Source organism: Chelmon rostratus, chromosome 21 (assembly GCF_017976325.1).
Source record: "Chelmon rostratus isolate fCheRos1 chromosome 21, fCheRos1.pri, whole genome shotgun sequence".
Lineage (NCBI taxonomy): Eukaryota > Metazoa > Chordata > Actinopteri > Chaetodontiformes > Chaetodontidae > Chelmon > Chelmon rostratus.
The window spans coordinates 12,239,028-12,266,976 of record NC_055678.1 but is presented as its reverse complement, the minus strand read 5'-3'; the positions used below and the strand labels follow the sequence as shown (position 1 = coordinate 12,266,976).

The following is a 27,949-nucleotide window of genomic DNA, read 5'->3' as shown; positions in this document are numbered from 1 at the left end:
ATTTCCCCAACTGAACATATCCTAATTTGACAAATGCAATGTGCTACCGAGAAACCATTAAAGGTTTGAAACCTTAACAAAAGCAAAGAAAAAGACAGCCTACTAGTCTACTAGACTACTGATGAGTTTAATGTCAAATTTCATAATGATAATAATGCTGTGGCTGTTTTACCGTTGCTGTTAATAGAGCTCACCTATTTTCAACTTTAATTGATTTTAACTGACCACAGTGATGTTTTGGGTCGTCGGCCACGCGGGGGCATAATTGCATCTCTTGTGCACGCTTTTGAAGCGTCGAAGAAGAGCATTTCCGTTTTCCTTTCGGCTCCCGCCCCGCTCCGCCATCATGAAGTCCTGAACAAAAACGGATGAGAGTCGAGCAAAATGGGGATAACACGAGCTGGAGATGAAATCCGCCGACAACACGAACGTAATGACAGTACAAAGTGGAGCACGGAGCGGACCCGTGGAAATTAATGAATCAACTTCCCATTGAAAACGTCCCAGGCAGCTCCTGGCGTTACGTTATTTAGTTAGCGGTGTAGCTAACAGCAGCTAGAGCTAGCCTCTGATTTTCTTTGGAAGACAGCTCTGCTACTAGCTGGCTGGCTCGTTTAGCTGACAGGCGTCAGTCAACTAGCTGTCACTTTAACTGACTGGCACTTTACTCATGTCAAGTCGTGCAGACGTGCTAACTGTCCAATTGACTGGGAGCATCAGGATGGAGAGGAGTTTGAGTAAAAGCATCGACAGGCAGAATGTGGCTTGTTCGTGTTGAATAGACAGCAGTGCCGAGGAAAGGGGAGTGAGACCAATATTTTCCAGCCAGGCCAGTTAGCTAGCTTCAGAGCTAGCTACAGTGGATCCCAAAAGCCACGGTAAGACATGTTATAAATCATTCAGCATGCTAAAGCAGCCGAATGCGCCTCTCTGCCTCTGTTAGCGTGGAAAAGAGCAGCTAGCATTTTTAACTACCCAAGTTAATTTTCAGATCGTGGAGACGTTGACATTGACATGCAGGCTTGTTGTTGGCCTGCAGCCTGAATACCCAGCCAGTTGGAGTTGTTGTTGTCTACTGTTGAATATATGTCATGCATTTCTTTGGTGAGCAAGAGCAAAGATAGCCTAATTGAGCAGCCAAGTGCGAGAGCCACCCAGCATGCTCAGCTGAGATGCACACTGTACATGATACAAGCATCTATCTCGATAATTACTTCTCTGTCTCAGCAGCCAAGGACAGTCTGCATTTTGTATTCCAAAATATGCCCAGGATGCTCCAAGGTTGTAAAATTGGCTGTAGGTTAGAGAGAAAAACCTGGATAAAGCCACATAATTGTAGCAGATGTTTTGCTCCTCCCGTGTTTGTCGGAGTATGGCATGGATGGGCTCTTAAAAAATAGATTGAGAGCTTTCTTTAGGTTTGGTTGCAAGTTCTTATTTTCAGAGGGAACCACATGCTTCCTCTTTGAAAATGGCAATGACAGAAATGTTTTATCTGATGCATGTTCGTTTTGAAGTGTTTTGAAATACTGAAAGGAAAGTTCAACTGACAAATAACTGACCACAAAATGAGGCATATGCTACATTTCCACATTAACATGAAGCATGTGCTGCATTTCAATCTTAACCCTTTGAAAATCCTTGTATCCCATCGCTAGAAATACTTTGAGTTTCAGTATCCTCTTTTGAAATGGCAGACTGGTATACAAGCGTCACAAGCAAACAGGGAACTACTATGACAAGTGTGTCGTATGTATTTATATTTTCTGTTTTGCAAAAACCATTTCTGTTGCTGTGCTCTTGAAAATAATGTTGGTTTTAAAATGGCTGAAACTATGAGCAAAATGATGTGGTTTCATGAAGGCCATCTGTAGTAGCAAACATCTAGCGTGGTAATCATGGCAGTAAATCTAATAATCCATCATAATTTTGATCCTGCATGATCAATTCTTTTCATCAAGATAAGTAGAATATTTGATTAGGAGCAATTTCAGCGTTTTTGAAAGATGCTTTTTAATGTTTCCTATTATATTTCATAAGTTGACGGACACCACACATGACAGATCTCTTTTGTCTGGTATGTAGTGTCATATCGCCTGACCCGATGGGGAATGATACCAAACTGATCAACTCAGTGATCAGTTTCATCCTTTGATGTCCAAATCTGAGTTTCCAATCGCCACTCATGTATTATTGAATGCTTTATCAGATTGTGAACACGACTCCTTCGGCCATATTTCCATAGTTGACCAGGAAACCTCTGATGACCTTTTCACAGAGATATAACACTTTGTAGTGGTTACTGGCTCATACGCTTTTAAAACAAAGGTACTTGTGGTCACACTGTTCCTACACCATAGGTAAATTATGGTACTGTTAAACTGGTTGGCAGTTTACTTTTATCAAACTTCAAATTTAAATTTTGTCAAATTTGGCCTGCTGCTGTCTGTTGCTTTTCACAGAGATTTTTGTACTTGAGGCTAGATCAATAAATGAGTCAGAGTGATGCTGTAAAATGTCCTTTTCAGTATGTAAGTTGGTCACAGTTCTCAAATCCAATTGGATACGAATCAAGATTGATGTTTATATTATACAGTAAAAATTACTGTCAGCTGATAAATCGTCATGTCATTTACAATTCCCAAATGTCAGTATCAGTGTAAGAGATCCAACACTGGTCAGGCTGTGTTCGGCACAGTACATTTAGTTCAAGTTATATTGATGTGTTACTGTTGGGATGGACAGTGTATTGTTGCTTGACAAAAATTTTGAACAAAGTTTGCTTTTTGATACTGATCTTAGAGACAAACGTTCCTGCTTCTTCTGGTCATTTAGCCTAGTTTTATGTTTCATTCACTGATTTCACACACACACACATTCATAGACACATGGACGCTGGCTAACTGCGATGGCCACGCCAGAGTGTGCAGATGGTGCAGGACCAGAAGAGAATGAGCAGTCAAAATCATTGTCAGAGAGGATTGTTTCTGTTTAGCATACAGTGAAAATATGAAGCGTTTCCATGTGGATTTGTGAACCTGGGTTTACCACGAGAGAGGAAGGGGAAGCAATTGCTGCCTCTGCCATTTTAAGATGGCGATGGCCCGTCAGCATGTTGACGTTCCAAACAATGAGTCCTCAGTAGTCATTAACTACATTATCATATGACTACTTAGTACTCATGGGTCAGACCACACCCACCATCAAAAGCCTTCAGTTTGAACTCAACTACATGCCCCCACCCCCCAGAGAAACAATTTGCCTGTAAAAGCCCAAATTTGGTGGCCTCTGGCACACTCTAATGCCACTCCTCCATCCTGTACACTGATCTAATTATTGCATATGTTAATAACTTTGTCTACCTGATTGTGAGCATGTAGTGAATTATTGGAAAAGAGAATAAGGCCTCTTGCACAGTTTTGCCCACACAGCCTAAATAGCTATTTATATCTAAAATCACACCTATTCCTGACTGATCAGAACTGTTTTAATGAAGATGAATGTATAATGTAGAATAACATTTATACTTGATCATATATATTACTGCGGGACTTTCCATTACATCATATTTTATTTTTAAAACATGATTTGGGGCATCTGACATTACTTTGCATAATTGGTCAATGGCAGAAAGTACAAAAGCGTTCTAGGACATTTAAACTGTAAAACTACAGTGGGAGACTGAGGCTTAGCCTACACGATCCTCATATGCCGCAGTCCTGTTACTTTGACAGCACGTTTTAATGGTTTACAATCCGTATAAGAGGTGGCTCTGCTGTAAAGAGCGCAATGTAAAAAAAAAAAAAAGGTCATTTGTTTTGTCAGCAATTACTTCGGTAATATTTTTCGAACACCGAAGACGACTCTCTGCTTCCTACACACACACACACACACATACACATTCATATAGCGCATGTGGGGGCGGGACTGACACAGATGGGAACGTTTCTCTGTCGTCGTGCTCGCATTGTTTAGAAGTGGAGGTTAGTGGTTGAAAAATTTACAGTCATAGCGAATTGCAACTTGTTAACTGAATCTGTTTTATTAAAATTAAAAATAAATAGCAATAATGAAGTAGCTGGCTGGATTTAAATGAGTAGTTGGCTCCTTGGCTTTGTCAGCTGGGGCTTACGGAAAGCTCACCACACACCAATTTGGCGTCACAGTTGGTGTGATCCCATTTTAAGATGGTCTCTAGTTTTACCAGTTGTCTTAGAGTCGGCGAAATGGCTGAAGCTGGGATACAGTGATCCGCGATTAAAATTAATTCAGGCCATGGGCGTGAAGTGGGGGGGCCAATTGCCCCTTCCCTGCTTCCTACCCCCGCCAAACCCCCACCCTTTGCTTGGACTACAACTACAAACCTGTACAGTTTCATGACTGCATCTTGCACGGTTGTCAAGCTATTGTGTTGACAAACTCTGTACACAGGCATATAAAGGACGTGGCAAAGGACTGAAAACGCTTCTGTGGCACTCCCCGCTACAATAGGTGTCTCTAGGACCACATTTTATCACGTTGACACGCACATATACTCGCACATACAGACTCACAAGGTGAGAACAATACCCGCCACGCTGCTGCTGCGGGTAAGCATTGTGCAGCGCACATTTCTTCCACAGTTGGATCTACAGATGCTAAAAACTGAATACACAGTATCTGGTGAGGTTATGCTAATGCACTGTTCTTGAACATCGCAGCGTTAATTCACCAAATGAAAAGTACAGCAATAGTTTGCCAGTATTCAGCCATATATTTGTGGTAGACACAGACAGATGGGTGATGATGATGATGATGATGATGATGGATGAATGAATGGAGGGTCGTTGGAAGTTGATGGCCAGTTTGATGTTTTCCATCCATGTGAGCCAACCCAGATTTTCATTTTTCTAGTCGTAAGTAGTTTAGTTGCAGATGTAGTGCAAGATATGCTTTGAACACATGAACCAGTGTGACTCTCAAAGTGACCCTGTGGAGTGGAAAAGAAAACACTTGATCTAGCTGTGCATGACTATGACTAGCAAACCACGAGATATCTATAGAGAACTAGATATAAAGCCATAAAGTGTGTCAATAATATGTGGTGGACTAGACCTTTTTTTTTTTTTTAAACAAATCTTTAAGGAAAGCAGAACTCTTGTGTTAAATTCATAGATATAAACATAGATGCAGTTTCTAATGTAAAGCACACAGAGAGGGTAGTGTCCATACTTCCTTGGTGGTTTTTGTTTCCAACACAAATGTCGGTAATCCCAAATAACTGACGTTCACCCAGTGCGTCTCTCCCACGCTCACCAGGCGCTGGCCATGCCGTCGAGTGTGCGGGCCGGGAGCCTAAAGGACCCGGAGGTGGCTGAGCTGTTCTTCAGGGAGGATCCTGAGAAGCTCTTCACAGACCTGAGGGAGATCGGCCATGGGAGCTTCGGAGCGGTCTACTTCGTAAGTTACTCTCCTCAGTGTAAAAAGGAAAGATAGTGGGATGTTTGTGGCGCAGTGGCCACAGTTTGCATGCATATGTGCCAGAGCCCCAAATGTATATTACACACACTGAAAATCTGTACTTGAATTCTAGAGTAAGGACAAAGTAAAATACATACACTCACACAAGCAAGCTTTTGATTGTGGTCTGCTTTGACATCATGGGAAGATTTTCTCTGACTGTTTGCACTTGTTAGAGATGTAAGGACAGTGTTGTTTTGATCATGATCATATCACGCACTCTGCGGCTGTATGAGCTAGCTAGGGATTTTCCCGATTATTCATCTTGTTAAGTTATTAGCTACTTTTATTTTTAGATCAAGAAGACAAAACTTGTTAGCTTAAATTTGCCTTAATTGATCAGAGAATGATGTAATTAATGTAATACAAATGGAAGTAAAAATGAAAGCCATTCTAATCTAAAATGTTGCTTTTTGGCTGTTTCTTGGATAAAAGAAGTAATCTGAAGATATCACTGTGGGCTAACTCAAGATGGAAGACTAATTTTGACAGCTATCATATAGACAAAATAATTCATAAGAACTCTTCCTCTGAGCTTAAAAAACACAGCCCATATTTGAGATGAAGTCACAAATGATTGATGGTATGGAACAGTAAGCACAACAAAGGAGAATGGCTGACTGACAGTGGTGAGAGCGATGCTGTTGGTCAGAGATGGTGTCTGTTAGACAGGAGTGAAGGTGGTGGTGGTGGTGATGATGATGAGGATGTCAATAAGAACACAAGGGAGATAAAACCGATCAGCTGAAGATGAAAGGTGGCAGGAGAGAAGAAAAGGGTAAAAGCACAGTGCGAGTCAAGGACAAAGGACAAACTCGTAAGCGGTGGATGAAAAGGCCTGTTTAATGAAGGGTGAAAAGGAGCTAGTCATGGATGAAGGGGCCGACGGGAGAGGGCAGAAGAGAAGAGGGAAGGAGGCTCAGCAGAAATCCATGTTTTATGTAATAGTGATTTCTGTGTTGGGTCTGATATAAAAATGGCTGATTAATCCCAGACTATACTGAAATCAAGTGGTTGAATTAAAATTCTGCTATGAGAAATACAAAGCAGGGGCATCTCTACTGTTTAAAGAAGACTTTAACAATTGATAATAATTAATCATCTGTCGTCTCTCATCTTTCCACATTAGGCCCATGACATCCGCACCAATGAGGTGGTGGCCATCAAGAAGATGTCCTATAGTGGCAAACAGTCCAATGAGGTGGGACCTGGCAACTATCTGATCCTCCATCTGTATCATAGATGTGAGATCAGTTAATCAGTCAGGTTTGCTCATCATTGATCGTGGCTCTGCTTATCTTCCAGAAATGGCAGGATATCGTCAAGGAAGTGAAGTTCCTCCAGAAGCTGCGCCACCCCAACACTGTTGAGTACCGTGGCTGCTACTTGAGAGAGCACACAGCATGGGTGAGTGTGTACTTTTTAGACAGGGTTCAAATCCTAACTGTGAAATAGTCGTGCACGCTGCCTATGTCACATTCATGAAAAGCATTATTTTGTATGTACAGAATGTGTGTCTGAGAACGTTAATGCGGTTACTTTGGTCCTGGTGGCACACAAAACAAAGATGAAAAACCCGTGGGAACAGCAAATAGAGTCCTCATGTTGTACTCTGTGTGTATTGTTGCATGACTCTGATGTTTGAGTCGGGTGTACAGGGTTTGCACAAAGTCTTCAACGTTTGGAAAATGCTTCATTTTAACGGTTCTGTTGTTTGTTTAGGAAGATGCTTGAATTTGAATAGACTCCTTGAAAAATGCTTGATTTTCAACATGATCCAGTTTCATCTACTCAATCACTCATGTGAACCAGAAGTCTTTTAACATTTGAATTGAAATCATCATCGTCATATTTGTTTGTTGTCTCCTGGCGTCAGAAATAGCGAGCAATAAATAATCCTGATCAAAGCATCCAATCAAAGTTAATTTGTAAGATGGTGAAATGAATGGAGTGACAATATACATTGATTGCTGGGGGCATAAAGGAATTGTGTGTCGTAATTGCATTTATAGTAAGACTTCAGATAAAAGCTTTGAGAGTCTATATTTTTTTTTCAAAGTGCTTGAATTTTACTGTTAAAAGCTGTACGAACCCTGGATGTAATGAATGGAAGAAAAGGCGACCTTAAACTCCACAGTGCTTGTCTCGACAGTAAACGATCCACTCAGGGTTTGATGGTTATTTGTTTCCACTGTAGAACGTAACCACTGTGAAACTGTTATCACATCAAGTTGTATTTCTATCCTCAAGTTGCTTTTTTTCCTCTCACCTCTCTCTCATTCGCTCTCTCAACAAAAAGCTTTGTTTTTAACGCTTATAAACAAAAAATGTCGACCCCTCATCCTAATATCGATACTAGTAGCACCAAATACTTCCTTGTGTTTTCGATGAAGTTGTAGTTGCCAGTGCTAGTGTTTGAGCAGTCCGCGCTGAAACTTCCTGGACCAACAGAGCCTGGAACTACCGCACCGGAAACCAATTTAGTCCCTGGTTCCTCTGTTCCAAACGCAGATTTAGTTCCAGAGTTCCTCAAAAGGTTCTTGATACCTTGGGTGTGGAAACACCCTTAAAGATAAAATGATTGCAATTATCTGCTGTATTGTGTAAGTGTGTTTTTACAATGATGAACACAGTATTGTATTCATCATTGTAAAAACACATTTAGCTAGTCACATTAATAACCTGCCATGTGGAAGAGTTTGCTTCAGACCTCCATTTTGAGGTGGACATGAGAACACTTTTCTGGGCTCTGCCTTTAGTTCAACATCAGCTCTCGTATTTAAATGGCCGTGCTGAACTCTCAGGTAAAGGTGCCTCTGGTCCAAAAAGCCCTTTGCATTCGGGTCAAGTGTGGAAAAAGTCCTCAACATCAAGTGCGCTCCTGGGTTAGGCTCCCTAAAATAGCCTGTGGTTTAACACTCCCTGTGCTTCTCTTCTAGCTGGTGATGGAGTACTGCTTGGGCTCAGCTTCTGACCTCTTAGAAGGTAAACAGGAGACTAACAACTAATTAAGAAATACTAATTAGTTAATTATGTATTTTTCACGTAAACAATATCTCTTCCCCCCAGTCCACAAGAAACCCCTCCAGGAAGTGGAAATAGCTGCGATAACCCATGGTGCATTGCAGGGATTGGTGTATCTTCACTCTCACAACATGATTCACAGGTAACCCCTGTTCTTTTTCTCACTATCTGAATCTATTCTGCTCTCCTCGCCCACACTTCTGACAAGAGACAAAACAAATACAGGGGAGAAAGCACAAACTGTGCTGCCTAAGATAAGCTTATGCAATGGTGTGTATACTCTGTGTAACTATGCAGCAGCACATTTTAGTGCGTCGCACTGCTCCCCACCCTCTAACAATTCATTTTTATGGTATGTCTCTGTGTCCTTGCAATTACCATTCCTGTCATTTACTCTTATGTGGTCATTTCTCTCTCTCAGGGATGTGAAGGCAGGAAACATCTTGCTGACAGAGCCAGGCCAGGTCAAACTAGGAGACTTTGGCTCTGCCTCCATCGTTGCCCCTGCCAACTCCTTTGTGGGAACACCTTACTGGTAAGACATCAGGCTTTTTACTCCCAACGCTGTCATCCTCGTCATTAGATGGTGGTGTGAGAACAGTTTCTACTGGTGGATTTGCAAGAATTACACCGAATTATGATCCAGCAAAGCTTGCACCTTAACCATGTCAGTGTTAATCAGCTTTTCCAAACAGACTTTTGCCAAAAATGCGCCCTACTTATAAAAAAAATGTCATCAACCCTCAGGGTTGTCTTAAGCCCCACCAAAAACAGCTGTAGACCAGTATGAAGTGTTCTCTATCAAGTATGTCCATATGATGTATTTGAAAGCTGTTTTTGTATTTGTTATCCTTAAGAGTCCAGACCAGGTTGATTTAGAGACAGTGGTTACCATGGTAACAGCAAATGTGTACTACTACAGGTCTCAGATTTCTGGGGCCAGCAAACCCTTCTTGAGCAGCTACTTTGAATTGGCCACTGTTTTGTTGCTAATCAGAATGACAAATACATTGCATTTCCTGTGACTGCTTCACAATAAAAGCCAACCCATGTTTCGCCTGTTTAATGCTTTTAATGTGTAGCCGCAACAGTAACAGTGACTTGCTGCAGCTCCGATGCAGTGCAAAGAGAGAGAGCAGTAAACAGTGAGGTTTTGATCAGTGAGGTAAAATTATGATGAATTGCATAGTGGAAAGTTTCCTGTGAGTCCTGTCCATGTGTGTGAAGGCGATCAGAACAGTGCTGGAATGGTGGACTCCGCCACTAACAATTAAAGCTGTGATTTTATGAAAATCTTAACAATCATAGCCAAAGTCAAATTGACATTTTTGCAATTTACATTTTTTTAAATGTTCTTATATTTTGCTATTAAAATCTCATTACCTTCACTTCAGAGAAAATACTCCGTCTCCACCCCAATCACAAAAAGAACCACTTTTCTCTTTGTACCTGTTATGGTACCCAGTCATGCAGGTAGCTTCAATTTAATTTGCAATACACCAAACTTGAAATAGCCGACCACTGACTGGCTGTGCTTCATGTGTTGTGACACTTTTGAAGCCAAAAAGGTTCCAACAAGGTGTGGTGGCCTCCAAAGTCGGATTCAAATTAATTCAAAACATGCAGCAAAGTGAAGCTCAAACTTTGTCGAACGTTGATCTGCAGAGCAAGAGTTTCTAGTTACGAGAACCCTTTTTTTCATTGACACAATGTGTATTTACACTGTAATTCTATATGTTTCCACAGGTTTTGTAAGAGTTTAGTGTTTTAATGTCAGTCAGCTAATCCTTTCAGCACCACACGTATATTTCTCAAAGGGGCATCAGATTCCACTATTCATCAGCTACAGGTTACTGTTATTGTAAATGAGGCAGCCTAACCCTCATAATGTTCACGTCTATTCATGTGGCGTAGACGTCGGGAAGGACAGTGAGCCCTGAGGTGGGGTTCTCTGTTGGTGCGGGATCAAAGGAAAAGAGCTGGACATGGCTCAATTGCTTTGTTGTATCCTCCATGCAGGATGGCCCCTGAGGTGATCCTGGCCATGGACGAGGGTCAGTACGATGGGAAGGTGGATGTGTGGTCACTTGGCATTACCTGCATAGAGCTGGGTAAGAGATGGCCAACAAAAATGGTCCAGAAAAGTGTTTTTATGTGTTCACAAAGCTGAAAGCATCCAACCCTTTTCTTTGCTTTCTCTTCTCTTGTTTTTCTTTTGTTCTTGCTCTTTATCTGCCACTCTCTGTCTCTGTCACGCTATGTCGTGCTTTGTCACTCTCTAGCGGAAAGGAAGCCTCCTCTGTTCAACATGAATGCTATGAGTGCCTTATACCACATCGCCCAGAATGAGAGCCCTGTGTTGCAGTCTAATCACTGGTGAGAGTCAGTCCTGACCAGTCTGTGTTCTTTTAGGCAAATAAGACTTTTGTTGCACTGTGAGTTTGAGTTATGCTGCTTGAGTTTATGTTATAACTGTTGCTTTTAGTAATAAGCTTCCAATGTTATTGAGGCTCTGTCAACGTAATGTGTTTCAAAGGATATAGAATCGAATTTGTGGTTTGTTTGTTTTTTTAGATGAATTTGATGAAATTTAGTAAAACCGCTGCTGACAAAGTGCTGATGACAGAATTAAAAATTTCAGTATTAAATTGACTCGCGTTTGGTGCTTGCAGATCTCAGTGAATCAAGAAGCCGAATGGTAACAACAATGGCTTTATCATTTCTGCTCAAAATAAATAAAATCCACAACACTTGCTATGTGTCAGAATAGGCTCATTTTAAAGGGTCTTAAGCAAAATGCTGTATGACATCCCTAAATAAACTACAGCACTGAAAAAAACAATTAAAGGTTAATATTTTACAATGGAAAAACTCACTTAAGAAAAGGTACACATTAGACCACCTGAAATCATGGATCTGTGTTGCAGTTGGAACATTTACAGGCTACCTTTTATGATGCATTCATAAAGACATTTTTATCATTTTCAGGTCGGATTATTTCCGCAATTTTGTGGACTCCTGTTTGCAGAAGATCGCCCAGGACAGACCTACCTCTGATGTGCTGCTCAAGGTACAAAGCGTCAAAAGGATTGTTTGATGTTACACATGAAGGCAGGGAGAGACATGTGATCACCTCTTTGTTAGAGAGCGCCTTTGTGATCATGCGTGAGGAAATCTGAAGTGGTAGAATAAACAACCACATGCCACCAGCTGTTCAGTGTTTAATAAACACTGTAGTAATCTCTCGTTACAGTTGTTGGTACTGCTGGCATAGCAAACAGGCCAGCCCCTTGCTGCTGGGGAAGGAAATCATTTGCTGAGCACTTGACTTCAGGGAAAATATCAAAGGGAAATGTGAGCATCACTGTGATCTTCATCAGGAAGAAGGCAGAGGAGCTAAGTTTATGCGCAACTTTGGGGCTACAGTGATGCTAATAGGGGCTAATTTGTGTCATATATTCTGATGATCTATTGAATTAATGTAAACACACAAAGAAATCCAGAGGCTACAGTCGACCACAGATTTTGCCACTTAGAATACACTCGCTAGCACAATATTGCAAGCTGAGACCAAAGTGCACACATCACCCAGATGAATAAAATAGGCATGAGGTGGTTACACAACAAGTGAATTCAGTCGTGACAGTCACAGTCAGCCAGGAGTGATCATGAAACAAGAGGTTGCAGGAGCCCCTTCCCCTTTCTTCTCTGGTATTAGTAAATGTTTTACAGTAATGGTCCTTTACTGTTCTGGTTGATAAGCAGAATCCCAGTATAAATGAAAACAAGACGGGGATCTTAACTGTAACTGGGGCCATTGGGACCTTAATCTTGTGACTTTTGAATTCCTCAGCCTGCCTCTATCCTTTTCTCCCCCCCATTCTCTCAACCTTTCTGCCCACCCAGCACCATTTCCTATGCAGAGAGCGTCCCATGACGGTTGTGATGGACCTGATCGCCCGCACCAAGGATGCTGTCCGCGAGCTGGACAACCTTCAGTACCGGAAGATGAAGAAAATTCTCTTCCATGAGGCGCACAATGGCCCCGCACCAGAAGGAGGCGATGAGGAAGAGGTAAGAATGGAACAGAGAACCAAGAGACGTGAAGTTAAAAAGGCAGAGAGTTCGTTAGGTTAGAGATGCAGTGACTGATTGAATGAATAAGGACTACTGCTGGCTTTCAGCTCTTGATTAATGTGCACTCTAAACAAAGGATGTCCTGATCAAGTTGTTTTGGCCCTGATCCTGATCTGAGGCCTTTTAACATTGGGCATCTGCTGATGCAGAGTCCAGTCCATAAATGTTGATTAAATATCTGTCTGACACGTTGAATAGCAGCTAAAGCCTCCTTAATCTGACACATCTCATTTTTCATGACCTACATGATCCAAATACTGAAGGTGGTGGTTCTAAACTATAAAGTTTATCAGCTCAAAACACTGACATGATATCAATGAGTGTTTAGCTGGAGAAGGTGACTCCTGGTCACTCTGTTTGAGTTGTGGGAACAACAAAAACATTCACAATTATGCAGTAGAGAGTGGAGCTTCCTCCCAGAAGACAACCAGTTCAAGTTTATTTAGGCCGGACATCTAGTTACCTCCAGAAAAAATGTTAATTAGCAATAATGGATGTAATTGCCAGGGGCGACTAAACATCCAGCTACTACTACTGGATGTTTTTTTCTCTATGCCACTAAAAAAAAGAGAGTTGGAGTCAGAATTTAGTGACACTTTGCGTTTTGCCAATCTGGGTGTCAGAACATCTGAGTCACTCGGCACCAACACTCATCCTTAAGATCAGCCTTGGACATCTCTGCTCTACATATTACTGCAAATTGCTCTAAATGATCTTATTTTTGTAAAGTGAAACCAGTTTATATTGCCTCAAAGTGGTGCAGTGTGTTGCCATCTATTGCATTTCCTGCTAACCGCAAGCATGAAACAAGAACATTTGAAAACGCACTTGAAAAGACTCTGTATAATGAGCTTTTGTTCGTTACTAAACAGTTCACCTGGAAATGCAACTCACACTTCATAACTGAGTTCCTGTTGTAGTGCCAAAGTTAGTAAGAAGAAGCATGTGTCAGGGTCTGTGAGGGAAAACAGCTGGTTTTAGCATCCATCCTGCCTTTGTATTGTACCTCTCAATATGTATTGTGAACTTTGGGCCCCTTCCTGCCCATACAAAGGCCTTTGTATCAGCATTTAATTCCAGTTGGTTGTTCCCCCCAAAAGGAAATGAAGGAATTCAGAAAATGTGGGGCTGCACTTGGCCTGTGTTTCACTGTCAGTATGTTTCATATTTTACTGTCTGCTCAGCAGAGGTTTCATAGGATTAGCACATTTACATGCATAACTACCACTGCTACTATCACTGTATGAAGTAAAGAATCACCATCCTAAAAGTCTTGTCTTTCCCAGAACCTTTTCCCCGTTTTGACTAAACTTCCTCCTCCTGCACCAGGATGTGGAGCAGTATATGCTGCGCACCGGCACAGTCAACAGCATGGAGAGCTCCCACTCTCTGCCATCCATGTCAATCAGTGCCAGCTCCCAGAGCAGCTCGGTCAACAGCCTGGCAGACGGCTCTGACGACAGCGGGGAGATGGCCATGATGCAGGAGGGAGAGCACACCGTCACCTCCAACAGCTCCGTCCTGCACAAGCCCCTGGTCAGTCCATATGTTTAAATGTCTGTAGGCAGGCATGTTGAGGAGGAGTGTCCCCCACAAACCCCACGGCGTCCATCAGTCTGACATAGAGCCTAGTATGTATATTAATAGAGAGAACTTACAGGTCTTCTTTTCTGAGGAATATAGTAATAGAACTAAAAGCTGCTTTAATCCCCTCTGAACGCCACAACCCGCCAGCAGGTTTGAATCGCCAAAAAGTTTTTCATCACCAGGAACTGTAAAAATAATAAAAAATTAATAAATTGCAGTTGGATGTTCAAGTTTCAGACAGTCCTTGATAAATCATGCTTTCGTCAGAATAAAATAACCAAATCCAAACTTAAAATACTGATATTCGATCAAAATCACTTTGTTCTACGTGTCTCATTTAACATTTTTCCAATAATAAACAGCTTGCACTAATCAGATCCTGTAAAAAACATACAATTCTGCAGCCCTCAGTGCAACTGGAAATCTTGAATGAGTATGCTGAGACCTACAGTCACGTGACAACAATTCAGCAAAAAGTCGACTGAACTAAAGGACGAAGAGACATCAGCAAGGAGTAGATGACGAGAGAGACCGTTGTAGATGGTGTAAAAACTAAAATATTTCAGTATATACAGCATGTGGAGCCCCCGGTTTTTGTTTTCCAGTTCTGGTAAGACCTGTGGGTTCTTGGAAAAATGTTTCTTTGATTCTTCCTGCTTCTGTTGATTCTATTGTTTCCATAGAGGTGCAGGACTTTTATATTGTTGTGAAAAAACAAAGCCACAGTGAGTAAAAATGTGACCAGAGAAGGAGTTCAGATGCATCAAATCAGTCTTACTTCAGTACTTAAGTTGGCCAAACTGTTGAGGACTGACGATACATTGGCTGCCTGGGGTGCACAGGGGAAGCTGTTCTAAGATCATCAGACCAGTTATACACATGCAAACTTGCACCATCTACAGGAAATGGAAGGTAACAGCAGCACCAGTTTAGATGCAGATGCAGAGTAGACATGTCAGCGTTGCCACCTACAGAGTAGAAGCAGAAAATCACCACGCAGCAGACTGACTGCCAAAACTTCAATACCTGTTGGGCTCTGGGGACCACAGCCATATTTAGTTAAATGGGCGGTGTATTTCATTTTTGGTATTAAGTTGACATTTCAACATCTAGTCAGTTGATTCCTATCCTTAAACACACACTTTGCCTCTCTTCTTTTTCCTCCTCTGCTGGTCTCCGCTATGTAGAGCCATGACAACATCTACGATGATCCCTATCAGCCAGAGGTGGACTCGCAACAAGAAGCCTCGTCTGCTGGTGGCGGCGGCGGAGGGGGCGGAGGAGGAGGGAGGCGCCGTCGAGGCAGAGACCATTTTGCCACCATCAGGACAGCCTCGCTCGTCACCCGTCAGATCCAGGAACATGAACAGGGCTCGGCCCTGAGAGAGCAGATGTCAGGGTAAGGTGCTGATTGTGACTCAGGGCTGGTATACATGCCATGTCACAGTTTGAAAGGACTTTTGAAAGTAGAAATAAAATGGACACGTCTAATGTTTTCAAAGAAAACCTCCAGTGAAAACCTTGTCAGAAATAAAAGCCAGTCGTGATGTGTCAGCGTCTCTCGAGAGCTTACCTGCTTCTGTCTAACTGACTTCATGCCCTGCATCTCCTCACAGGTACAAGCGAATGCGACGGCAGCACCAGAAGCAGCTGATGGGCCTGGAGAACAAGCTGAAAGCGGAGATGGATGAGCACCAGCTGAGGCTGGACAAAGAGCTGGAGAATCAAAGGAACAGCTTCTCAATGGAGGGAGAGAAACTGTCAAAGAAGCACCAGGTTATCCTGGAGAAGGAGGTGAGCCGGTGGAGGAAGAATGAAGTGAATTTGTTCGCTTCTCACAACCCTGATGTTAAAGAGAATTGTTTCTTCTTTTAGACAAAGGCAGTCCTGACTGAGGAGAAGAAGTTCCAGCAGCACATTCTGGCTCAGCAGAAGAAGGAATTGACCAGTCTGCTGGAGTCCCAGAAACGGCAGTATCGACAACGCAAGGAGCAACTCAAAGAGGTGCTTCTAGCTTTTGGCCTACATCATACTAGGACTACACAGACAACCTTGATCTTTCAGCTTGCCATCATGCCTGTTCACCTAATACTTCTCTACTTTCTGTCCTTTGTTTCCAAGGAACTGAACGAGAACCAGTCAACTCCAAAGCGGGAGAAGCAAGAGTGGTTGGTGCATCAGAAGGAGTGTCTGCAGCAGCTGCAGGCGGAGGAAGAGGCGGGCCTGCTCCGACGGCAGAGGCAGTATTATGAGCTACAGTGTCGCCAGTACAAGAGGAAGATGCTGCTGGCACGTCACAACCTGGAGCAGGATCTGCTGCGAGAGGTACCATTTTTTGATTCGATCAGCATGTCCGGTCTAACTACGATAATATGACATAACATATTTTAAGCAGCAAGCAGTCCGGTAGGATCCACCAAGAAGAACAAACGTAGATGTGGTCTTACAGAGAAACAGTACAAATCATCTTCAGATAGTAAAGCAAAAATATACTGTTTTTGGGCTTTTATAACACAGTGAGGCCTGTTTCAGGTTGCCATCAGCACTGTATGGTCTATTTTGACTTTTGAATGAAACTTTAGCAGACAGATGGAATGGGGTTCAGTCTCTGACACAGGTAAAGTATTAACTTTGAATACATCAACATTAAAAAGATCTTAGAAAATCGTAGTCCAGTCTAACAAAACTGCTAACTACTGCCTTAAAGATGGCTGGAGCGCTGAATCAGCCCCTCTTACTGCCAAATATGCTTTGACTTAGTCTACAAAAAAATATGTTGTGTGACAAGTTTGTCTTGTCCTCTCTAGGAACTGAACAAGAAGCAGACTCTGAAGGACTTGGAGTGCGCCATGCTTCTGCGTCACCACGAGTCCACCCAGGAGCTGGAGTTCCGCCAGCTGGGCTTGGTGCAGCATACGCGGGCCGAGCTGATCCGCACGCAGCACCAGACGGAGCTCACCAACCAGATGGAGTATAACAAGCGGCGTGAGCAGGAGCTGCGTCAGAAACACGCCGTGGAGGTCCGCCAACAGCCCAAGAGCCTCAAAGTGAGTGAGAGCACCCAGGGCCAGGGGTCTCCTGAGGAGGGAGAGAGCCAGACAACAGAGGACAGCGGGGCAGGGGTAGTGCGAGTAGAGGTGGAGGACGGGAGGGGTGGCGAGTTAGAAAAGGAGAGCGAGGTGGTAGCTAAGGAGATTTATGATGGCCAGGATGAGCTTGATGGAGCAGAATTGGTGGTTGAAAGGAAAGATGAGGTTGTTGACGGTGGTAAACCAAAGGGAAGTGATGGCGGAGAGGAGGAGAAAGAGGAGTGGAAAATGGGTGAAGAAGGCACAGAGGTGAGGGAAGTAGAAGGAGTGCAGTGGGAGTACGAGGATGACCGCAGTAGAGCCGCACACGTAGACACTGATGATGAGGAAGAGGAGGGCAGGGGCGTGGCCGACGGTTGTCCGTCAGAGCTCATCTCATCCCTGTCCCCAGAAAAGAGACGGCTCCGTGAGCGAGACATGGATGAGCTGTCCGAGTTTTACTTCCCCAGCGCTCCGGAGGAGCTGGAGCCCATACCCACCCCACCCCCTGCCCCGGCCCAGACGTCCCTCCCCTCACTCTTTTCTCACGCCATCTGCCTCCTCCTCTCCCTCTCCGCTGCTGCCCAGCCCTCCAACCTCACTTTGCTGCTACTCTCCATCTTCCTCCTCTCTCTCCGTCGCTCACCTCCTCTGCCCTCCGTGGCCTCCATCCTTCTCTCCGCCGAGCTTGCCTTCTTGGCGCTCTTCTTCTCCTACCTCTTCCTTCGCTCCTGCTGCTCTCTATCTCTCTCCACCTACCTGTCGCTCAGCCTCTGGGCCAGTGGCCTCTTCAGTTTAGGTCTCTCCTTCAGTTTGGGGATTTATTACATCCCCATGATTTTAATCTCAGCCTCCTTCCTCAGCTCTCCCTCCCTCTTCCTCTCTCTCTACCTGGTGGTGGTGCTGGTTGTCAGGCCGGCCCGCGACTTCCTCCAGCACGCACCCCGCAAAGTCAACCGCCTCTGCATGCGCGTCCTTTTCCGCCTGCCTCGGCCCCTGTTTGCCATGTGCCAGTCAGTCCTGGGCGGTATGGCGGAGCGTAACCTCTATGAGATGTTTCCCAAAGCGGGGCGCAACTGGGGTGTACGCCAGTCCAAAATCCCAGTCCTGCTGAAGAGCTTGCCTTTAGAGTATCAGGCTCGCTGCAGCAGCACCTCACCCCTGGCCAAGGGCTTTCTCTGGGTGAAGCGTTTCAGCAGACGCCCCCTCGGGGTCCTGGCAGACCTAGCTAACTCCATAGTGCTAAAACTAGCCAGACAGCTACTTAAAAAGCTGCCGCTCACAGTCAGCATCAGACTCCAAACTCTGGGCCTCTTGAAGAAGGAGGTCCCGAGCAGGCTGCCGCGACTGCTGCCCAGGGACGTGAGAGAGAGGAGACAGAGGGAGAGGAGGGCGAGAGAGAGGGAGAGACAGAGGAGGGTGGAGAGGGAGAGGATGTTTCGCGAGGAGTCGAGGTGGGAGTGCGGGTTGAGACGAACTTCATCCGGAAGGTTTGTCAGGGGGAAAGTTCGACCGTGGAGATAGCAATAGACAAATGGAAGGAAAGAGTGCGTGTTTGCATGCATGCTCGTGATCATGTTCCATCGCTTAGCCGTCGTCTGTGTGTCTCTTTGATTTGGGCCCACATGTCTCTCTTGTTGCGTAATTCCCAAACTGGTTTTTGGTCACATTTCTTCAAGATGAGACATTTTTTACCGAGCACACATACATCTGTACGTCTGTGGCTGAAAGTGATTTTGGCTGACGCAGCTTATCCAAACGTGCGTTCATGAGCGCACACAAGCCGTACTGTCGAATCAGTGGGTTCTGCAGCATTAAACCTGCAGCCAAACCCACGGCTCCTGTACCCAAACCCAGTGAAGTTTGAACATTTCATTATTGTGCTTTTTGTAAAAGTTCCTTTAAGTTTCTTTAATTTTATTATTTTGCTCTTAATTTGTAAGACAAAGATTTTTATGGTTATTTTTAAGACCGTTTTTGTGCAATCTTTTGTTTTTCTTTATTAGTGGTCTTTTCTTCATAGTTCGCACTGTTATCTCAGTGCTTAGAACAAATATTACAGTGTTGCATAGCTTCATGGCTATAATCTCACTCCCCAAAGATGAATACTGTGAAAAAAGAAAACGTCACTAACATCACCCTGAACACTAGCTCTCAGTCAGTAGAAAAGTGCAATAAACATCAAAGTAGAAATATCTGGGACCACTGCAAGACATTTGATATCATGTTAAAGTGTAATTCCAAAGTTTAAAAGTGGAAAATAGGTCTTACTTTACGGGACCTAAAGTAACAAAGTTTGGGGCCGTTTAGCCAGAACTTAAAGTCTTTCCAGTTCGTTGTTTAATGTTCAGACATCATAAGATATTATTCACAGCTGGTGAAATCATTATCTTTCAGATTCTAGTTCTGTATACTATTTTTATTGCACTTTATGCAATAATCTTTATATGATTTACCATGTAAACATCTAGATATTTCCCCCTTAATAATCATATAAATTTACACCAGTTGAGTGCCTAGTTACAGCTGTCGGATGCATGAATAGTCTGTTGTGAAGTGGCGTATCCTAAATTTATAGTGGAAACATAAGAAAGCAGGATATAGGTAGTAAAAGTATAATATATGAAAACCTATTTAATATTTCAATATAGCTTAATTTATATGAAGCCATATAGACAATCTTTTGAGACACGCAATCATGAAATAAGTCCAAAGATTGACGTAACTACTGAATGTGAAACTTCAGATTGAGACTATCATGTGAAGAGAAGATATTGAGTCATAGCAGACATCTGGTTAATTTTGCACTGTCCCAAAGACTATTTAAAAAAAATAATAAAAAAAAGCCAAATGTGGAAGAGAGATCGCTTCAGTTTAAGGCTGCAACTAACGATTATTTTCATTAACGATTAATCCGCTCGACTTAGCCAACGGAATGTCAAAAAATAGTGAAGAAATGCCTGCAGCGTAATGTGATCGCTTCCAATATCTTCTTTTGTTCAAAACACAGAGATGTTCAGTTTACACTGATACATAACAGAGAAAAGCAAATCCTCTGATGTAAGAAGCTTGAAAAATGACTGACAGGGTTAATCATCAGAATAGTTTGCGATCATTTTTTTGTCAGCCAACCGATGAATCGTTTCGGCTTTTCTCCTGTCGGACCAAAAAGACACGGACTGGCTAATAGTGCCGTTTTGTCTCACGCTGTCGGGAATACCAAAATGCTGTGATGTGTACGTTCAATAGAATGAAGTGAAAACAAAATGTAGGTGAAAAGTTTCAGTTGTGACATGCAGAAATCTGAGATTATATACCTTTTAAAATTTGCATATTTGCAAGGGAAGTCTGATGAAGATGAGGAAAATGCATTAGCGCTTATAAATGCTTTTTATGTAAGAAAAAGTGCCCTGCGTGTCACCGAAGGACGGCGTTTGAGCCATTGACATGGAGGAATATTACTGAGTAGGACAACTCAATCTTAACTGTGTGTGACCCAGGGCACAAAGGTAGGGCACTGCTTTTGGGTGACCTGCGTTTGGAAAGTCTAGCTTTAAAAAACAAAACAAAAAAACATTTCTCAACAACCATTGTTTTATTTGAATGTAACTTTATTTGCCATTGATTTGCATTTGTGTTCCAGTATCAGTTATTTCCTGTTCCTCTGTGTATGTTTACATGTTTGTATTCTGTTTTGTTGTGACACCGTCTCAGAGTTTATCACCTTGAGTTTTTTTTTGTTTGTTTTTTTTATATATATAAATATATATATTTAATTTATGCAGTATTTATCAGATCAGTACTGCATTGTGTTTGGCAGCCATTTTTGTTGTCCTTTATTCTCATACTAGCTGCATGAGTGTTGGCGTACTGTACGGCTGCGTGCTCGCAAACATAGATAAAAATATTTTGTCATACCTTCAGATTTTTTCTCGGCACAAAAAAAATAAATTCTTTTGTGTGAAATTCATTGTCTTGTTTGTTTTTATGATTTTCGTTTCCATTATTGCCATGTCTTCATTTGTTTCCTTTTCCCCCTGATTTATCAGCCAGTCTTCTTTACATAGGAAAATCCATTTACCATTTTGTTCATCATCATTCCCCCTGTATCATCACACATTTTATTTCTGTTGTCATCTGTTACGCCCTCCCCTTCGTCTGAAATCCACCAAAAATAATGTCAGCAGGTTCTCTGAATTTAAGTGCTATTACTAATCAGCATATGAGGTCGAAGACTGTTCGAGGATGAGGATGTCTTTCATAGGGATCCAAGTAGGCCATGTTATTTTAATCTACATCCTATGTGCCAGATTATGACAGAAAGGGATAGTTGTTTCAAATCGTCTCTCGGTTTTATTTCTAGATAAGTTTGTTTCAAGCTTTCACAGTCAAGACATTCAATCCGGAGTCATTACACAGAATATGAGGGCATGAATATACCTTAAAGAGTCAAAAAAAACCTATTGACTAGTCCTTTTAAATATTTAAACACATGTTTTACACAATTAGAAATTGTGTTTAAGGTATTTACCATTAAATTATTGCATCTATTTATACTCATTCTCTTCAGTAATCAGTAAACACTGATTTATTTCCATCCCGTCGAGTAACCTGAGACAAACAGGCACGATGTCCATCACTCACAAATTGAAAGAAATACAAGAAAAAGACATAAATGGCGGTAGACAGCTTGGATTCATTGTATCAAAAGTGTGAACGGAAATCTATGCATATATCCATCTCTCTTAAAATTAGCACTGCCTGTCACATTTTCATCTTTTTATCAAAGGACTGGAGATGAAGTGGATTGTCCCATAGACTCAGTCCTTGTGATCTTAAATCAAGTCTACTGTATCATACCTTAAGTTGCTGCTGACAGCCTAAACTTCTGCATTTACAAAATTCCACAACTACAAATAATCATAATAATAATAATTAAGATACATGATGTAAAAGCAAAGAAACGGCATGCATTGATTTGATTTGACAAACCTTCATGAAACAATAGTACAACGTGTACAAAATAAAGCCAGAATTAGTGCACAAACCCTTCTCAGTGTGGCTGTGAGTCAACATTTGACAGGTATTTATACTTTCACTTGTGATTACTAATGGTGCACATTTACATCAGTCATATCAGCATTTTGCTAAAACTGATAGCAAGTCAATGTAAAATTTTCTTTGAGCATAAAACAGTTGTTTTTCCTCATTTTCTGTATTGAACACATCCATCACCATGTTGATTTATGAAGCCACAGGAGCACTTTAGCCCAGCTGCCTCCATCTCTCTTCTCTCTCCCCCAGTCCAAAGAGCTACAGATTAAACGTCAGTTCCAGGACACCTGTAAGATCCAGACCCGTCAGTACAAGGCGCTGCGCAACCACCTGCTGGAGAACACGCCCAAGTCGGACCACAAGGCCGTGCTGAAGCGGCTGAAGGATGAGCAGACCCGTAAGCTGGCCATCCTGGCAGAGCAGTATGACCACTCCATCAATGATATGCTGTCCACACAGGCTGTGAGTAAGGCAAGGAGACGTCGTTCACTTCACACTCGCACCACACCACCACTGCTGTGCCTGGCCCGGGGGCCGCCCTGCCCGCCCGCCTGCCCACCCGCCCGCCAACGAGCCTCCTCCTGGTCCCCCAGTGTTAATCTCCACCTAAACCCGCATCTCCCAGTTGTATAACGAATGATGTACACCATCCTGTTTCCCCCCTGCAATGAGTCCTTTTCCAAAACATCCCTTCCCCTGAATTTCTGGGAGAAATGATCATTATCTGCCTTCCTCGAGGCAAGATGACACCAGCTTTGATGAAATGTGACTTTTTTTTTCCGAGGATAAAAATTAGAAGACTGGAAAAGAATGAAAATGAGCTTCATCCATAATTTCAGGACTAAGAACAGTGATATTCAGTAGCAGATGTTTATTTTATCTTGAAAAGAGGACTCCACCACTTTGGCATTGTGCTCCTTTCCTTTGCATATTCTCGGGCTCAAGTTTTAAAAAAGGATCAAAATTGGCCCAGCAAAACCTCTTTCTTATTCCACACGTCTGCCAAAACCTGGCGCCTACATTACCCACAATGCAACTGCCAACAGTCTATTCTGTGACCTCACTTCTTTCTTACTCCACACATGCCAGATTTTTAAACTTTTTTAACTTTGATGTGTAAAATCGGTGGAGTTCCCCTTTAAATAGGACCGAAAGTATCTTCCAAGCCAATGTCACATGACCTGTGTACTACTACAGCAAACCACAAGCTGAAGTCTTCAGCTCTTAGGGATGGTGCAGGAATTACTGTCCGACTGGCAAAGGTGGAGTGTTATCTCTTTAAAAAGCACGTTGTTGCCCTCACTTTATTCTGCATCATAACAAAATTACTAAAGTTAAATGTATCATATCGATTTAAATGTGATATAATGCATGTTTAGCATGATCCGCCATGTTCTACTGACAGGTGAAGTGAAAATATAAATTTGATGCTTATTCAGTAATGCAGGTAAAAAGTGTTCTTTTCACTGGCTGATTCCTCTTCTAATGTGTGATTTCAGCTGTATAAACATTTTTGATAATTTTTGCATTAAGCTTGAAATGAGAGCTGAGTTGATATTAAGGGGAGGGTTCAGAACAAAGCACGTATTACAGCATGTGTAGCATTTTACTGCTGTAGCTGGTCAAGATAAAGCTAATTAAACTATTTTATATAAGGCTGCCACTAATGATGAGCGTGTTTTTATTATGGATTAATTGATTAATAGTCTTACTCGGTTTAAAACTTCAGCAAGAAATGTCAACAGAATTATTCAGAGCCCAGCAAATAATTGGACATAGGAAGCTGAAATGATAAATAAATGTATTTTTTTTAAATCATTAAATGGAAGAGAGAGAAGCTGGAGCCACATTCTCATTAAGATACTCAAGTAAAATACAAGTACCTCGGTTGTGTACCCAAGTCCAGTACCTGAGTCACTTTCCACCACTCTTGCTTTTAAAAAAGTCAAATAATTTTTGTACAGTCCCTTACGGTTAAACTCATCCACTGCCCTCTGAGGCTCAGACTCACACATACACAAATCCCAGGCTTTTAAATGAATGAAATATAGTAGGAAGAGGACAGGATGTGACAAAGCATCTCGCTCCCTTCAGTGACATAACGCCCTAACGCTACTTTAATTACCTCACATGGCGGCATGCCATGTAAGCCCCAGTAAGCCAAATCCCTGCTGCCCTTGTTTGTCCGTGTGTCTCCTCACACTGTGGTTACAGTCTCTTTGGGAAGGTTTCCCACTCTCTGATTAAACTCCATCCTGAGGTCAGAAAAAAAAAGTCTGAAATGAAGAATGTGTTCCGAAATAAGACTGAATGTGTTTCCTGTCTTTAAGACAGGCATCACACACACAGCTCAAAGCAGTTCGACTGCTGTGCAACAGTCTGTAATATTACTTCACACGAAGCCACCAACAGTATTTCTGCCTGATGCATTCAAGTTCATCAAACTTTCTAATTAATACTTCTTGTCTGTGATTTTAGTTTTTTATATTCCCACTAAATGTCTCATGTCTTCTATTGAATACAGCATAAGCAGGCCCAGACCGATCAAAATTACACCAGACTAAACACTGATTCAACACCTCTGCTCTCTTGTGCATCTCCCTCTCTTTTCTTCACGTTTCAAAGCTTTTCCTCGTCTACCTTTGTCAACACTGAAGCACAATTTGGAGCCCGTACAATCCGGCTGACTCCTTTTTTCATCGCGCTCCCTCTCTTTTATCCCTCTCAGCTTCGACTGGATGAGACCCAGGAAGCGGAGTACAAGGTGCTGCGGATGCAGCTGCAGCAGGAGCTGGAGCTGCTCAACGCCTACCAGAGCAAGATCAAGATCCACACCGACACGCAGCATGAGAGGGAGGTCAAGGACCTGGAGCAGAGGGTGTCCATCCGTCGTGCCCTGCTGGAGCAGAGGGTTAGTGTCCGCTGGCAATGGCTCCTATGAAAGCTTCTTAAAAATGTAGAAAAACCACTGCTGAGTTTGAGGAACCAAGTCAGGCTTGCAGAGGGTAAAGCAGGTAACTGCAGACTGCTGTTGGCTATAGCATCGATAGCTTTTGCAAGATTCAGATGTAACTTTTTGCTCTAATATGTTGAGTCTTCTACATTTTGCTTTTCTCCAACAACAGCAGGGTCTTTAAAGGTGATTTTTCACCACAAGGTCCTCTCAGCAGCTGCTCTGGAGCTTTCAGTCGCATGGCACCTTCTTTCAGGACGTCTCTCCCGTGTTAGCTTAAAAGCTGAGACTGAAAGCTCATTCTTGACAAAAAGTTGAAAAAAAAACAATCCCACCACAAGGTGTTTCCAGCAGCTTTCGATCATATCGCAGAGGAGAAAAAAAAAGGACATTTTGAACATCTGCATCATTTCCATGACAACTGTGCAGCTCCGCCTGCATACATCATGTATTTGATCAAGAGCTCCAAAACAGCCCCTAACTTGTGGTAAGATTCAGTCAGATTTTGAGTCCAAAAGAGGGATTAAAGTGAGTGCCTCTTGAATCTTGGATCAGGGGAGTCTGTTAATATAGATTATAGACTGCCCTTTCAGGTGTATTCTGTTCTTTTCCTAGATCGAGGAAGAGATGCTGTCCCTGCAGAACGAGCGCTCAGAACGCATCCGCACCCTCCTGGAACGGCAGGCCAGCGAGATCGAGTCCTTCGATTCGGAGAGTTTGCGTCTGGGCTTCAGCAACATGGCACTGACGGGCATCCCCAGCGAGGCCTACCCCATGCAGGGCTACTCCAACGCCCCCCCGTCCAGCTCCCGCTCCGGCAGCCACTGGAGCCACGGCATTCACCCGCAGAACGTGCCCCCGCAGCAGCACTCCCGCCGCAGCCACAACAGCAGCGGCGGTGGAGCGGGGGACCGCAGGAGTGAGTCCTCCTCTTCCTCCCATGGCCTGGGAATGGCCCTGGGGCTGGGGCGAGACGGGAGGGAGGTGCACCACTCTTCCCGCTCCTCCGCCTCCTCCTCCTCCTCCTCCTCCTCCTCTTCCTCCCACCACCAGCGCCACCACCTGCCCCAGCACTACCACCACCAGAGCACGCCGCAGCTCTACCGTGAGCGGGAGCGGGATCGGGATCGAGATAGGGAGCGGGAGAAGGAGAGGGAGCGGGAGTGGGCTGGAGTGCGAGGCTCTGGCGGCGACCTGGCCCACCCACACCCCCTGCCCTTCTCTCATCACCTGCCCTCACGCTCCTCCTCCCAGTCCCTGGCAATGCTACCTCCCCCGCCACCTGCCCCTCCCTCCATCTCCGGCCCGTCCTCCTCTTCCTCCTCCTCCTCCTCCTCGCAGGGGGGGATCTACGGCGGCGGCGGACTGGCCGTGCGCGGCGCCCCCAGCCTGATGGCCCTGAGGAACAGCCCCCAGCCTCTGCGGAGGACGGCATCCGGCGGGGGGCCCGGAGGAGCCGGGGGCAGCGACGGCGTCCTGAGCCGAAGCACTTCAGTCACTTCACACATCTCTAACGGCTCCCACCTCTCCTACTCTTAGACGGCAGGAGGGCGAGTACGGACAGGGTGGTAGCACGAAGGGTGGGAGCGATTTAGGAAGGTAGCTATCACAGGTTGCATCTCAATACTCTCAGCTTGCCACCTTGCCTTGTGTCCTTTCTTGGACTGATCTCTCAGAATAGCTGAAATGCAGAGGATTCACCTTCCCTCTTAATGCCCAGAAAGACGAAGAGATCAGTCAACATCAAAGGCAAAGAGAGGACAAACTGACATTATTGAGCTGGTCCCTGCTTCTTTAGACTCAGGGTGGGTAGAGAGGGTTTCTCCCATTCTCACAGGTGTAAAAGAGGGAGGGAGGAATGTAACCACCTGTAATGCCACTGGATTAAGGTGGATCAAAAAAAAAAGAGGAGGTTTGTGTTCAGTGTTTTTATCTTTGTTGCCGCCTGTATAAAAGTTAGACAGGAAGTGTGAAAGGTGGGATATTTTGGTCTTTTTTTCCTCCCAGAGCTGCAGAGAGAGGGGATGGCAGCCATGTCTTCTTCTATGATGTTCTATGCTGGAATGGAGAAAGAGAGAGGACAGGGGGAGGAAAACAGGAAAATGATGTGGTTTCTTTTTTTTTTCTTTTGCATTGTGTGTGTACTTGTATGTAGTCCGTAGTGTCCAGATATATCTAGCAAGCACTCGTAACTTCTGCTCCAGAGAGGAAAAAAGGGGAGAATCACAAAAGATGGGTTACTTTATTCTCCAGCCTGCTGGGGGGGTTGGAAAAAAACACTTTTTATTGATTTACAACAGTTGATGTTTTGTTGGGTTTTTTTTCTTTTTTTGTATTAAGTGTATAAAAAGAAAACACAAAAACAAGTTGCTTGGAACGTCACCAATGCCTTTAAGGGGTTCTTGAAGGGATGTCGTGCCATCAAAATTTTTATTTGATGACTGCAAGATGATTTAAAACTGAGAACGCAGAATGTTTGTAAAGGCAAGAGACTCTGTTCTAAAAACGCAGCTGGGATGAGGAGAAACATTTGTGTGGATATGTACAAATACGGAAGATAAGAAAAGAAAAAAAAAAAGCTTTCCGGCATCCATGACATATTGAGTATCTAAACAACATACTGTAG

At 43.4% G+C, this 27,949-nt stretch overlaps 1 protein-coding gene across 2 annotated transcripts; it reads left to right on the top strand.

The window, feature by feature from the left end:
• Positions 1-336: 336 nt before the first annotated feature.
• taok2b (TAO kinase 2b) lies at positions 337-26,902 on the top strand. 2 transcript variants are annotated; one of them, XM_041962474.1, is made up of 20 exons: positions 337-878; positions 5,299-5,439; positions 6,629-6,700; positions 6,805-6,906; positions 8,439-8,484; positions 8,569-8,665; positions 8,945-9,058; positions 10,543-10,634; positions 10,806-10,899; positions 11,512-11,593; positions 12,430-12,597; positions 13,990-14,196; positions 15,435-15,646; positions 15,864-16,041; positions 16,123-16,251; positions 16,369-16,572; positions 17,055-17,294; positions 22,620-22,832; positions 25,099-25,281; positions 25,939-26,902. In XM_041962474.1, the coding sequence occupies exons 2-20, from the start codon at positions 5,308-5,310 to the stop codon at positions 26,860-26,862; spliced, it is 3,489 nt and encodes a 1,162-aa protein (XP_041818408.1). In that variant the 5' UTR covers positions 337-878; positions 5,299-5,307; the 3' UTR covers positions 26,863-26,902. The 2 variants fall into 2 exon arrangements, with proteins under 2 accessions (XP_041818408.1, XP_041818407.1); XM_041962473.1 differs by lacking the exons at positions 22,620-22,832; positions 25,099-25,281; positions 25,939-26,902 and having other exon boundaries at positions 17,055-21,246.
• Positions 26,903-27,949: the final 1,047 nt, after the last annotated feature.

Bases quoted from the DNA above. Each gene is read 5' to 3' on its own strand.
- taok2b (XM_041962473.1), top strand. From the start codon at position 5,308: ATGCCGTCGAGTGTGCGGGCCGGGAGCCTAAAGGACCCGGAGGTGGCT. The intron at 9,059-10,542 runs GTAAGACATCAG...TCCTCCATGCAG, and splicing joins TTTGTGGGAACACCTTACTG to GATGGCCCCTGAGGTGATCC. The intron at 16,252-16,368 runs GTGCTTCTAGCT...TTTGTTTCCAAG, and splicing joins GCAAGGAGCAACTCAAAGAG to GAACTGAACGAGAACCAGTC.